We start from the raw sequence: 13,146 nt of genomic DNA, 5'->3' as shown, positions 1-13,146 counted from the left end.
TAGGGACTGTTCCCTGTCTGGAGATGTGTGTCTGTGATTAAGACATCTCACTGGCCTGACAGTGCAGCTTTTAGAAATCCATGTAACTGCATAAAGTGGAATAGAGGGTTCCTTTTTGTGTTGAGGAAAGTGTGGAGAAGTTTGTTTTAAACCCTTGTGATACCTCTATGCAAGAAGTTTTTAGTTCCAAAGCTTTAATTTTAGAAATTTTAAAGTAAAACTTTAGAAGTTTTACTTTAGGTAAGAAGCTGAAGTTAAAAGTTGTAGAAGCTTTTCTTTAAAATAAAGATCTTTTGGATCTTTATGTAAATAAACATAAAAATATGTTCAGGTGAAGCTGCTGAAGTGTCAAACTGTGCCGCACTTGCCTTCAGCCACCTTGGGCTGGGGATGTGTGGATGGTGCCTTTCTGGTACATTGTTACTGGAAGATAAAATGAAAAGGAGATGCTTTTCTCTCTTGTCATTTATGATACTTCTTAATAAATCTTTCCTACCTAATATATCATTCCTCTTACCTGCCCTTTCCCCTGGCCTGTCTTAGGGTCTAATTCTGGTAACTGTATTCTGTTTCGAAGTGATCATTTCTATAGCTCATCCACTTCAACTGCTGAGCTTGGTCACTGTAATATTTGATACTTTCCTATGAAAACTGATAAAATGTAGAAGTACTGTTCTACCTGTTATCAGGGGATGGTATTTGCAAAGCCGTCACAGGGATACTAAATTACTTTGTCTGATACTACAGAAGAGAAACACAGCAGAGATGTGTCATGGAGTTCTCAGTGCTGGAATACTATAATGCCTCTGGGTTTGTTTTTTCTTTCTTTTTTTTCCCCTCTCCCCCTCACAGGAAGTAGTAAGTTCACTACCATTTATTGCAATATCCCTGGACAATTTTCCAGACAACAAGGAAATTCACAATGATTTGAATGCTTACATTCAGTACAGAATTAATAGCAGCCAGGAAATCATAAACAACATATCTTTAAATGGAAAAGCTGATGCAGCTACTATTGGGAAAGTGAGTAACCACCTGATCATGAGAAGCCTGGGATCTTATCTCTATTTGAAACTCACTCTGGATCTTTTCCAAAAGGGTCACTTAGTAATCAAAAGTGCAAGCTACAAGGTTGTTCCTGTGTCTCTGTCAGAGCTGTACTTACTGCAGTGCAATATGAAGTTCATGACAAACTCTGCTTTTGAGCGAGCCCAGCCCATACTCAATGTGGCACTGGCATCCCTGCATCCCATGACAGATGACCAGATTTTCCAGGCTATTAATGCGGGACAGATAAATGGGGAACACCAGTGGGAAGACTTCAGCCAGAGGATGGAAGCCCTTTCATGTTTTCTGATCAAAAGACGTGACAAAACACGCATGTTCTGCCATCCTTCCTTCAGGGAATGGCTTGTCTGGAGAGCAGATGGTGAAAATACTGACTTCTTATGTGAGCCAAGGTAAATAAAACATGCAGTAATTTGGTTTCAAATAACTGCAGTTGTGTTTTGTATAATTGTTTGCAAGAGCTGGTGAGAGGAAAGAGGGATGTTAAAGCATAATTACACCTAATTTTTTCCAAAATTAAAAATTTTATATGTTTAGAGGTAGACTTGACTTGAAGTCAAAGGTTACAATGCATAATTGACTCTGTAGAAGTCACAAGTTTGCATTTGACTTTGCTACTACCTTCGTGGAGAAATGAGAGTACTGTGTTGTTATTAGTACAGCAAAATTGTTAAGAATCAAGTGCAGCAGCACCTTGCCTATATAGAGTGCAGAAATAGAAGAGGAAGATCATTTGGGCTCTTTTAAATATAAAAATAGTAAGACATTTTGTGGTGTAATTATATCCTCCTGGCATTGTTTCAGTTTGTTCCAGCTCCCTTTCTGTGACTTGAGGAGCAGGAGTTGATTGAGTTGGAGACAATGACTGTTACTGGTCATCACATTCTCACAGTCAACTCCTTCCATTTTTTTCATGTTCTTCAGGGTTTACAGTTTTGGGGTTTTACAAAAGAATACATAATGCCTGACATTTGACATTATGACCGGCCCGAGACTTGTCTGTGCTTTCACGTGGCTGTAAGGGAGCCAGTTCTGCAGGTGGGGCTGGGGGGTTGCAGCCTCATGGCCCCCCCAGTTCCACCGCACTGGGCACTCCCAGCGCCGGCCCCAGCAGCAGTGGGGGCTGCCTGGGCTTAGGGAAAACTGCTGGCTTTGGAAAGGTCTGCCCAGAAATTTCTGAAGGCAGGCTGAGAAGCCCCCTGCAACTTGCCCCTCAGCTGAAGAGCCCAGTTAGCCTATGGTTAATTGCCCAGTTCCAGCGTATATCCCATTAATGAATAGTGTATGATAACCTTGTTTCCTGAGGCTTGTGGCACTGCCACTATTGTCTAGAACACTGACCACCACTAATGTAGGTGTCAAATTACTGAATTCACATTTTATCTCAAATTTCAAAATGATCCAGATCTTGTGTTTCTAAAAGAATTGGCTTCTCTCTCAGGTGCCTGCAGTTCCTGGCTCGAGAACACAAAAGGGAGGAGTAAACCAGAGTCAAGCTGACATGAGCCCCCTGCAAGGGGACAGCAGAGAAATACCAGGACTGTGTTTCAACTTCAAAATTTGTCTCTTTTCTTTTTGTGTTATTTCGTTAGGGAAGGAATTTTGTTCAGATGTAATGGTGTGTTTCAATAGTCTGACAAAGTTGAGCTGTTATAACAGGCACCTAGACATGTTAGGATATTTACTGAGATACAGTTATAAAAGTGGTTCTCAATCCTTTTTACTAGGAATGGACATGCTCTACTGGCTTTCATGTTTTCTCGACAAGAGGGAAAGTTAAATCGCCAACAAACTATGGAACTTGGTCATCACATCCTTAAAGCTCACATTTTTAAGGTAAAGCTTGCAACTTAGTAGTTGGGTCATAGAGATTCTCCTCTGACTTCCTTGAATAATTTGTTAGGAGCTTATGCAAAATACTTGGTAGTGCTAACAACCAAATTGTTATTTCTCTTTATACTGAGTTGTAGATCAAAATAGTATTTCTAATCTTATAGAGAGATCTCCTGTTATATCATTCCTGTTAGGGTCTGAGTAAAAGGACCGGAATTTCTTCCAGTCATCTCCAAGCCCTGTGGATTGGTTATAGTACTGATGGACTGTCCACAGCCCTGGCTTCTCTAAGAAACATCTACACACCCAATGTGAAGGTAAGAAAATCAGCCTTCTCATACAGTCAGTGCTTCATCTGGTGCTGCTGCTGCCACTGGTTGGTGTTGAAGTTTTAGCAGAAAAGCTGCTCACACCCGGATTGAACTCCTTTGTACCCAGCCTTCATGTCCTTTTATAAGCTGTGGTTGAAGTCCAGCTCAGTTTTCCTGGATGGTTTTGATGGAAAGAAGGGTTAGGCCTGGTTCTGCTGTAGCCATACTCTGCAGCAGAGGGGGGTGTGGGTGCATTTCTGGGGCTCAGACATCCCACTGGCCTCGCGGGGCTGTGGGGATGTGCCAGTTGTAACAGGGGGAAATGCTGTGAGAAGAGAGGATGTAAAATGCCATAACTTTGCACTGTTATTTGAATCCCCAGATTACAGATAGGGAAATCCAAGTTGGTGAGCTGGACTTTGAGCCAGCTGCTCCTTTTGGTTGGGAAGTGCATGTCCGTGAACACACACACGCAGGCTTTGCTCATTTTTTTGAGATTGCTTTTTATGCAATCTGATTCTCTCTTAATGGAGACAGTTACTTAAATCTTCAGTCACACATGTATTTGTGATGAGAGTAGTGAGTTTTCAGGGGAGAGACGAATCTTCTATCGGGAGTGTGTTGGTCAGTAATACAGTAATTATTTACTAAGAGAAGATTTTACACTCATATATTGCTATATATGTGATAAAGTTGATGTCTGCCAGTAAAATCTGTATCAAAATTAGAGAATAACACCTGATCAAGGTGTCAAGTTCAGACAGATCTGAGGAAAATATTGTTCTGTTTAAATTAAATTTTAGGTGAGTCGACTGCTGATTTTGGCAGGAGCAAATGTGAATTACAGGACTGAAGTACTGAATAATGCTCCAGTGCTGTGTGTTCAGTCACACCTTGGGCATGAAGAAGTGGTCACTCTTCTGCTAGAATTTGGAGCTGCTATTGATGGAACTTCAGAAAACGGGATGACAGCCCTGAGTTACGCAGCTGCTGCCGGTCACATGAACATCGTGTCACTGCTCTGTAAAAGAGGTGCAAAGGTGAGCTGGTGTGCAGCCAAGAGAGTCAGGCAAAGGCCTAAGAAAACTGTTGTTGATTACAGAAATATATAATTATCAGATATAGTCCTGGGGGGCAGTCCAGACTTCCATGAAGCATTTTCCTTGTGCCATTAATCACAACCCTCTGCCAGATCTGTGCAGCCAGTTTGGGGTGCACCTCACTGTGCACTTACAGGACCTTCTCATCAGCTTATTTGTCTTACTGAAGGAGTGTCAGAGCCCCCTAAAGTTGAGGTTGAGAGCATCCCTAGCTCTCCTCACCCCCTCTCCCATCCCCTTGGAGCCCCAGGCTGTCCAGCTGGCCAAGCTTCATCTCGCCTTGGCAAACCCATGCTGACAGCTCCTGGTCACCTTCTTGTCCTTCTTGTGTTTAGCAGTGGTTTCTGGATTCTATTTTCCATCACTTTCCCAGCCACTGAGGTGAGGCTGCCTGGCCTGTAATTCCCCAGATGTCCCTGGCTGCCCTGGACAGCAGGAGTGGCAGCTGCTCTCCTGCAGTGCTCCAGGTCTCCTCTCCAGGCCTTTCACTGCACTTTTTAACCCCCAATGTTCCTTTTCCCCCGTGCAGGCTGACTGTGCAGACAAGAAGGGCCAGTGTGCCTTGGTCCATAGTGCCCTGAGAGGGCACCGTGGCATCCTGGAGTACCTGCTGGGGCTGGTGTGGGTGGCTCCGTGCCGGGAGCAGGACGCACTGCGGAAGCGCCAGGCACTGCACCAGGCACTGACGGCTGCTGCCAGCATGGGGCACTGCCAGGTGGGTGAGGATGGCACGTGGGACACTGCCAGGTGGGTGAGGATGGCACGTGGGACACTGCCAGGTGGGTGAGGATGGCACGTGGGGCACTGCCAGGTGGGTGATGGATGACACGTGGGGCACTGACCAGGGGGCGTGAGGATCACATATGGGGCACTGCCAGGTGGGTGAGCATCACACATGGGGCACTGCCAGGTGGGTGAGGATCACATATGGGGCACTGCCAGGTGGGTGAGGATTGACACGTGGGCACTGCCAGGTGGGTGAGGATCACCTATGGCGGCACTGCCATGGTGGGTGAGGATCCACTGGGCACTGCCAGGTGGCCGGTGAGCATCACACATGCGGGCCACTGCCAGGTGAGGTGAGGAATCACATATGGGCACTGCCAGGTGGGTGAGGGCATGACACGGGGGCACTGCCAGGTGGGTGAGGATGACACGTGGGGCACTGCCAGGTGGGTGAGGATCACACATGGGGCACTGCCAGGTGGGTGAGGATGACACGTGGGGCACTGCCAGGTGGGTGAGGATCACACATGGGGCACTGCCAGGTGGGTGAGGATCAAACACAGGGCACTGCCAGGGGGTGAGGATGGCATGTGGGGCACTGCCAGGTGGGTGAGGATGGCACGTGGGGCACTGCCAGGTGGGTGAGGATGGCACGTGGGGCACTGCCAGGTGGGTGAGGATGGCATGTGGGACACTGCCAGGGGAGTGGAGCTGAGCACTACCACATCCCCTGAATTCAGTAGGATGGGGCAACAGTGCTTGCAGCTTTTTTGAAAGAGGTTTGGGAAGAATTACTGAAGCTCCTGGTATTTATCCCAGTTTGTATTAGCATCTGGTGCAAATGCTGTCGCAATGCTACCCAATAATGTGGCTTCAGGTTTTCTTTATATGTATTTTCTGTCTACATTTTTCCTCTCTGTTCTTGGAAGTTGTCCTAAACCTCTAGTGGTGATGAGTTTCTGTATCAATGATCCACCTGAGTGGATCTACTTCACAGTGAATTTTTTCCATAGTATACCAAATTTTACATTGCATATAGTTGCACATGCTTAACTTTTTACCTGATCTACATGTCAAGTTACAGACTTGACCTTAATGTCACTTCAGATAGAAATTTGGGAAGGAACACTAAAAGTAAACACATAACAAATACTCAAAACGCTTTAGATATTTAGGTAATACAAGTATGTTGTCTGTTCATTGAGAAAATAAATTGTAACCTTGATATAAAAGTAATGGGTAAGTAAAGGTACTTGAATAAAAATCACACTAGGCTGAGGGGGTCTCTGGTCATGTATTAAGTGATGGGCCAAAAATGGAAACAAAATCTGTTCAATAAAGCCATTTCAATATTTACTTCTTTTAAATCTATTTTTTAATTAATATAAGATCAAGAATCTGATCCTTAAAGTTATTTAGGTGATTAACATATAAAAATGCCTACATGAAGTCAATTTATGATATGATATATAAGCCATTGCTGTCTTAAAATATAAACTTGAGGATTCTGAACTGTGGTTAACTGGGATTAATGGATAATTCCTTCACTCTTGTAAAAGTTCTTGCTTGTTATCCAGTGATTAAATGAAACCAGTCAGCTCCTCAATACCAGCAAAACAGATGACATTAATCATACTTACCAGAAAATGTCCATGGTTCGCTATTCTTAAGACATTAAGAAGCTCAATTCTTCTTAGCTAGAAAAAAGGACCTGTGTGTTTCATGAATTTTAAATAAATTATGTTCTAGCATTTAAAATTCTAGGATTTTCTATACATTGTATACAACAGTTTTCAGACAGCCTGAAAATACCCAGATCCTTTTCTTTACCTGTAGCATCCCAAACTTCCTGTTTTACATCTTTTATCCTTTGCAAGTGACAACCGATGTTTTTGTGGCTCAGCACATCTCTGCTCCTTGGTTTTGTAGGTGGTTCACTACATCCTGACAGTTGAAAAGGACCATGACATGGATATCAATGACACTGATGCCTTGTGGGGAGAAACAGGTATTTCCTTTGTCGTATTTTTCCTAATTAGAGTTGCTCATTTAAGAAGAAAGAGTGTTTAATTTTTTTAATTTAATCTTCTGTAATAAAAATGATGGGACGTACCAGGTTTAATAAAAAAATGCAGTTTATAAGGATAGAGTTTTAACTTACTAAATCCGTTCATCTCATGTATTGAATTATTTTATATTAAAATTACTGTAAATTACTGACTTTTTAATTAAATTGAAAATGGTGGAAATACAGTGTTTCATTATGGAACTTTATGAGATTCTCTGTTTGAGAACTTCTGTTTAAATCTCATAAATTTTGAGAAAATGCTGGGCTGTTGCCTCATTTGCTCTAATTAGGCAGTGGAGGAAAAGACCTGTCTTTGGACATCTGTTTCTAGGTTAATTTTGTTCTTTAATATTTTGTCAGTGGTACTTTTTTTTTAAGGCATTAGAAATCTTTACTCACCGAGGAAATGAACTTCTGAAAGGATTTTTGAGCAAGACAGAGTCTTTTGCCAGTAATACTTGATATCTAGAGCAGTTATTTTCCAGTTGTTCAGCTCTAAACAGTTGATGTAACTGTAACACAGTGAAGCTTGAGTGAGTGAGGAGGGAACAGGTTGATACTGTTGTTAAAAAGGAAAAATTTACCTGCAGTGTTTGTAATTTCATTTACTTTCAGCATTCACTGGAATTTAAAAAAAATCTACTTTACTGTGTTTGAAAATGCTAAAAAATGAGTAACAGGAAATTCACAATTTGACCCACTTCATATAGAAAATATGGGGTGTTCCCTTTGTCATATGTTTCCTAATTAGAGTTGCTCGTATGGGCTTTAGAAACTGGAGGGGCAAGTCCTTTGCTGATCTTGCAGAAGTCACACACAGACCTTTTTTTTCAACAGTGTTGGCATGACTGGTGAGGCTTCAACACAAACAACAAAATTTTAATTTCAAAGTCTATTTTGAGCAAAATGGAAGAGGGGGGAAAATAATGATGGAGAAAGTATTTTCTTTTTTCTTTGTTCTTTTCAACTTTCAATGAGGGTCGCAGGGAAAAGCTGAAACAAGGCGGGATTTCAGTAACACCTGCGGGGGGTGGGGGTGTAAAGGGTGTAAGCCAGCCCAGAGCTGGTGCTGATGCCCTGCTCTCCCAGCCTCTGATGCCCTGCTCTCCCAGCCCTCTGTGCTTTCCTAGCCCTCTGATGCCCTGCTCCCCCAGCCTCTGATGCCCTGCTCTCCCAGCCTCTGTGCTTTCCTAGCCCTCTGATGCCCTGCTCTCCCAGCCTCTGATGCCCTGCTCCCCCAGCCCTCTGATGCCCTGCTCTCCCAGCCCTCTGATGCCCTGCTCTCTCAGCCCTCTGATGCCCTGCTCTCCCAGCCTCTGATGCCCTGCTCTCCCGCCTCTGATGCCCTGTGCCTTCCCCCAGCTCTGATGCCCTGAGCTCTCCCAGCTCTGATGCCCTGCTCCCCAGCCTCTGTATTGCCCTGCTCTCCCAGCCTCTGATGCCCTGCTCTCCCAGCCCTCTGTGCTTTCCTAGCCCTCTGATGCCCTGCTCCCCCAGCCTCTGATGCCCTGCTCTCCCAGCCTCTGTGCTTTCCTAGCCCTCTGATGCCCTGCTCTCCCAGCCTCTGATGCCCTGCTCCCCCAGCCCTCTGATGCCCTGCTCTCCCAGCCCTCTGATGCCCTGCTCTCTCAGCCCTCTGATGCCCTGCTCTCCCAGCCTCTGATGCCCTGCTCTCTCAGCCCTCTGATGCCCTGCTCTCCCAGCCTCTGATGCCCTGCTCTCTCAGCCCTCACAGCTGCTGCAGGCCGAGGGAAGCTGGACGTGTGCGAGTTGCTCCTGGGGCGCGGGGCGGCCGTGACGAGAGCCAACAGGAGGGGGGTGCCCCCGCTGCTCTGCGCCGTCCGGCAGGGCCACTGGCAGGTCTGCACAGCCTGGGGGATCCCTTGGGAGCTGGGCCCCGATTCCTCCCCCCTCCAGTTCTGAAATAAATTCATGTACATTTTCTAATGGGCGTTCGCATCAACTTTCCTTCCAAACCCTTTGTATCGCTTGACGTAACTCACAAAAGTACATCGGCTGCACGACAGCCTTAAGTTGTAACATACCTGAAAAATAACTTGTGAGTTAAAATATTTCATTTCCTAGACCAAGATCAGAGACCATTTCGGATCCTCTGAGCTGCTGCTGGGCAGAGAGAGAACCTTGGAGTCAGGAGCCTTCCTCTTTTTGGCCACTCCTGCCAGGACAAGGCCCTGGACTGCAAACAGTCGGGGCTTGAGCTGCATGGGATTTCCCAGGGATTGCTGTAAATAACACCTGTCCTCTGTTCTAAAAGTTCATGATATTGTGGCTGAAATCTAAATCTGCCAATTTCATAAAATCATGGTGTCAATAAGGTTGGAAAAGCCCTCTGAGCCCACCGAGTCCAACCATCCCCCAGCACTGCCAGGGTCACCCCTAACCCATGTCCCCAAGTGCCACATCCTTAAATCCCTCCAGGGATGGGGACTCTATTAAATCCCTCCAGGGATGGGGACTCCACCACTGCCCTGGACAGCTGTGCCAGGGCTGGGCAACCCTTTCAGGGAAGAAATTTTCCCAATATCTAACCTAAACCTCCTCTGGTACAAGCAGTGTATTTTTAAATTGCTATTTTCTATTTCAGGTTGCTAAGCTTCTAGTGGAGCATGGGGCTGACGTGAATTTAAGTGACAAGCAGGGCCGAACACCACTGATGGTGGCTTCTTGTGAAGGACATCTGAGCACTGTGGAATTTCTGCTTTCTGAAGGTAGAAAATAAATAGTGGATCAAGGCTGCACAGATGCACCAGAGACTGCATCTGTGTGTTAGGCAATTTTTCCTATTCAACAGAACATCTTCCTGACAAAGTTAATATTCATTTTACAGGTGCAGCTATTTCCTCTCTGGACAAGGAAGGACTGACAGCTCTGAGCTGGGCATGTCTGAAAGGCCACAGGGAAGTGGTTCAGTATTTAGTAGAGAAAGGTGCAACAACTGATCAGACAGACAAAAATGGACGAACACCCCTAGACTTGGCAGCGTTTTATGGAGATGCTGATATTGTAAGTATAACAAAAGAAAAATTAAGCATGTACTAAATTTTCATAATACAAAACAGAGCTTAGAAAAAATATTGCCAATGAAAATGGAAAGAAAATTTGGGGAAGTAGTTAAGATGCTTACACTGCTCACATCCCAACTGCAGTGCAAGTGTTTGCTCAGAAAGCATTTTCCAGATGAGGGAGAAGCCCAGAATTATGCTGCAGACCCACGGGAGTCCCCTGACAGGGTCCTGGTCAGGTGGTGCCTTCATGGAACAGAGACCCCAGGGAGAGGTGTAGGAATAGGAAGGGCATTATGGACAGATCCAAGAGGTCAGCAGGGAACTAGAGGGAACAGCACGTGCAGCCTCTCACACTCGCATCTGTATTTCTGAGTCTGCACAGACAATGTCCTGTTTCAGAACAGCACTTCAGGTGCTGCCATGCAGGGACCTCACTGTAGCACTTGGTCCCATCCAGCCTTTGTCAGAATTAACTTGAAATTGTAAATAAGCCCTCAGGTTCTGCACTGGCTTTGGTGGGTTCCTGACACTGCGAGTGTTTGTAGGTGACACTGGATAGACTCTGCTGGGAAGTGAGGGGTGTCCAGGCTCCGTCCTGTCCCCATGTTTGCTGTTAGGTGGCTGTGCTGGAGCAGTGCCAGCTGCCATGTCCCCTTACAGACTGGTCCCATCAGAGTCTGTGCTCAGCCACTGGCTGGGGGGGATGATGCCAATGAAAGGTGCAGAGCAGGCCCGTGGCTGTGGGTCGTGGGACCCGTCTGGTCAGGACTGTTGGTGCCTCTTCCCTTCAGAGATCACTGCTGGTCACACTTGGGCAAGCAATGACCATTGCTTCCATCCAACCTGCCACTGCTGCCAGGTATCCCATGCTGCGTTGCCTTCAGTGGATTTCACATGCTGTACTGACCTCTGGAGCACATCCTCAGTGTATTTCTAGGAGGATATGCAGTAGCTTAAATATTTCACTGCTCTGCCTTTCCTGCCACAAGCCATGTTACAAGGCTTGTCTCATTCTTTTCCCAGGTGCAGTATCTGGTGGAGAAGGGAGCAATGATAGAGCACGTGGATCACAGTGGGATGCGGCCGCTGGACAGAGCGATCGGCTGCCGCAACACCTCAGTCGTGGTCACACTGCTGAGGAAAGGAGCCAAGCTGGGTGAGTGGAACTGCCCTGTACCGGGAGAAACAGCTGCCTTCTGCTCTGCCAGAAGCAGTCATTTCTGTAAAGCAGATTAAATAACTGGAAACACTAGATTTTTTTGCTGGTTGTCTGGTTTGCAGATGCCCACTCAAGAGAAACAATCTTCTTTAAAGGCAGACACACACAACTCTACTTTAGAGTTTTATTCTGCTCCTTTCTGTGATGTGTGCTGAGGGTGAGGTCTGGAGGAGTCACTCTGTACGTGGTTACTCTGCCATGATATACTTAAACAAGAAAATGATGATTCACTATTAGTGATACATGTCTGACACTGTTAATGAATTAGATTAACAAGTTTTACATTTAAGTGACATTCTTTTAATAAATTATAGAATCATACATTTTTGCAAAGGGTAGGCAAAAAAATGTATGTCCAAGTCATGTATTATCAGTAGGCAAGTACATGGTGCAGTTGTGTATGTGATAATTACTGAATCCTTAGTACCTTTGAAATATTATTTCATATTTTTTGGATAGTAAGTATCACCAAATACAGGTCCTTGCTTAGGCCTGAGCTTTACCGTGGTGGGGCAGAGGGGCAGGCAGGGGATAGACGTAGTTTAAACGTGTGTACACCTGGATGATGAGAACAGGAATACTAGTTCCACGCAGGTGGAATATCTCCTGAAGTGGGATTAGGCTCTCTAGGCTGATTCACTTCCTACTCTGAAAGCAGAAACACACTTTCTTCCCCTTTGTCAGAGACCCCTAAAATTTAACTTGCAGGAAATGCAGCCTGGGCTATGGCCACCTCGAAACCCGATATCCTCCTGATTCTGCTGCAGAAACTGATGGAAGAAGGAAATACACTGTACAAAGTAGGTAGATTCGTACTTTTTATAACAGAATCTTGGACTTCTGCATGTAAGTAGATTAAATTTCTTTATACCTCCTTTTCGACTACATCATCTGGTATTTTACTGGTCTGTTTAAAAAAAAATAAAATGCGTGTATCAAACATGATTTTTTCTGGTACTGGTAGTATTAATGCAAGTATTATCCTGGTCTAATACCATTAAACATTTTGAGTTCAGAAACAAACAAACACAAACTGTAGTTAATGTGCAAGTTCTCTCACTGTGCTTGTCTGCCAGTATAGCCTATGCTGTGTATATTTATTTTTTAAAAATCTGTCTCTGTTTTCTTCTTGAAGGACACCTCTTGGTAGATGTCAAATATAACATGCTTTTTTGCAACAGTATTGCAATATTAAAAGTTTGTGAAAAGCTTCTTGTTCCCTAAACTCTGCAGAAAGGCAAGATGAAGGAAGCAGCCCAGCGCTATCAGTACGCCTTGAGGAAGTTCCCGAGGGAAGGCTTTGGAGAGGAAATGAAAGCCTTCACTGAGCTGAGAGTTTCACTCTACCTGAACCTGTCACGATGTCGCCGAAAAACAAATGTAAGATCTTACTGTTCCTCTGCTGCCTCTCTGGCTTTCGGAATCTGAGAATTCTCTCCTACTGCATTGCTGGGGTGGACATTTATTGGTGCTATTTTATAATCCTTTTCACTGTACCCTGACTCTGGGCTTTGTTGTGTTAGCAAATGGGCAATTTATAAGAGGAGTGTGTGTTGCAGTGGGGGATCTATTACAGCTAGTCTGAGGTCATCCAGTTATTTTGGAATGATGAACTGCTGCATATCTATGGTACTTTTCAAAGACTGGATGGACAGTGCTGCCACCACCCTTTGTTGTGACACAGCCCAGTCTGGTGCCGTGGGTGCTTCCAGGGGAGGCAGAGCCTGTGCCACGGCCCCAGAACCTGCAGCTCCCTCTGCCTGCTGGGGTGTAACCGGGGTGTTTGGTTCATTGC

General features: G+C 45.2%; 1 protein-coding gene across 1 annotated transcript in view; it reads left to right on the top strand.

The window, feature by feature from the left end:
• The window catches only part of TANC1 (tetratricopeptide repeat, ankyrin repeat and coiled-coil containing 1), a 46,416-nt gene that overhangs the window by 29,724 nt on the left and 3,546 nt on the right, over positions 1 to 13,146 (top strand). Inside the window, exons 12-23 of the mRNA XM_029962176.1 lie at positions 853 to 1,460; positions 2,796 to 2,904; positions 3,096 to 3,218; positions 4,016 to 4,252; positions 4,842 to 5,027; positions 6,968 to 7,046; positions 8,833 to 8,966; positions 9,712 to 9,835; positions 9,955 to 10,130; positions 11,156 to 11,288; positions 12,060 to 12,151; positions 12,585 to 12,731. Of these exons, the coding sequence (XP_029818036.1) occupies positions 853 to 1,460; positions 2,796 to 2,904; positions 3,096 to 3,218; positions 4,016 to 4,252; positions 4,842 to 5,027; positions 6,968 to 7,046; positions 8,833 to 8,966; positions 9,712 to 9,835; positions 9,955 to 10,130; positions 11,156 to 11,288; positions 12,060 to 12,151; positions 12,585 to 12,731 (2,148 nt within the window). The remainder of the gene's footprint in view (positions 1 to 852; positions 1,461 to 2,795; positions 2,905 to 3,095; positions 3,219 to 4,015; positions 4,253 to 4,841; positions 5,028 to 6,967; positions 7,047 to 8,832; positions 8,967 to 9,711; positions 9,836 to 9,954; positions 10,131 to 11,155; positions 11,289 to 12,059; positions 12,152 to 12,584; positions 12,732 to 13,146) is intronic.

This window comes from Manacus vitellinus, unplaced genomic scaffold (assembly GCF_001715985.3).
Source record: "Manacus vitellinus isolate BGI_N305 unplaced genomic scaffold, ASM171598v3 scaffold_43_pilon, whole genome shotgun sequence".
Lineage (NCBI taxonomy): Eukaryota > Metazoa > Chordata > Aves > Passeriformes > Pipridae > Manacus > Manacus vitellinus.
This window is presented reverse-complemented; position numbering and strand designations above follow the sequence as displayed.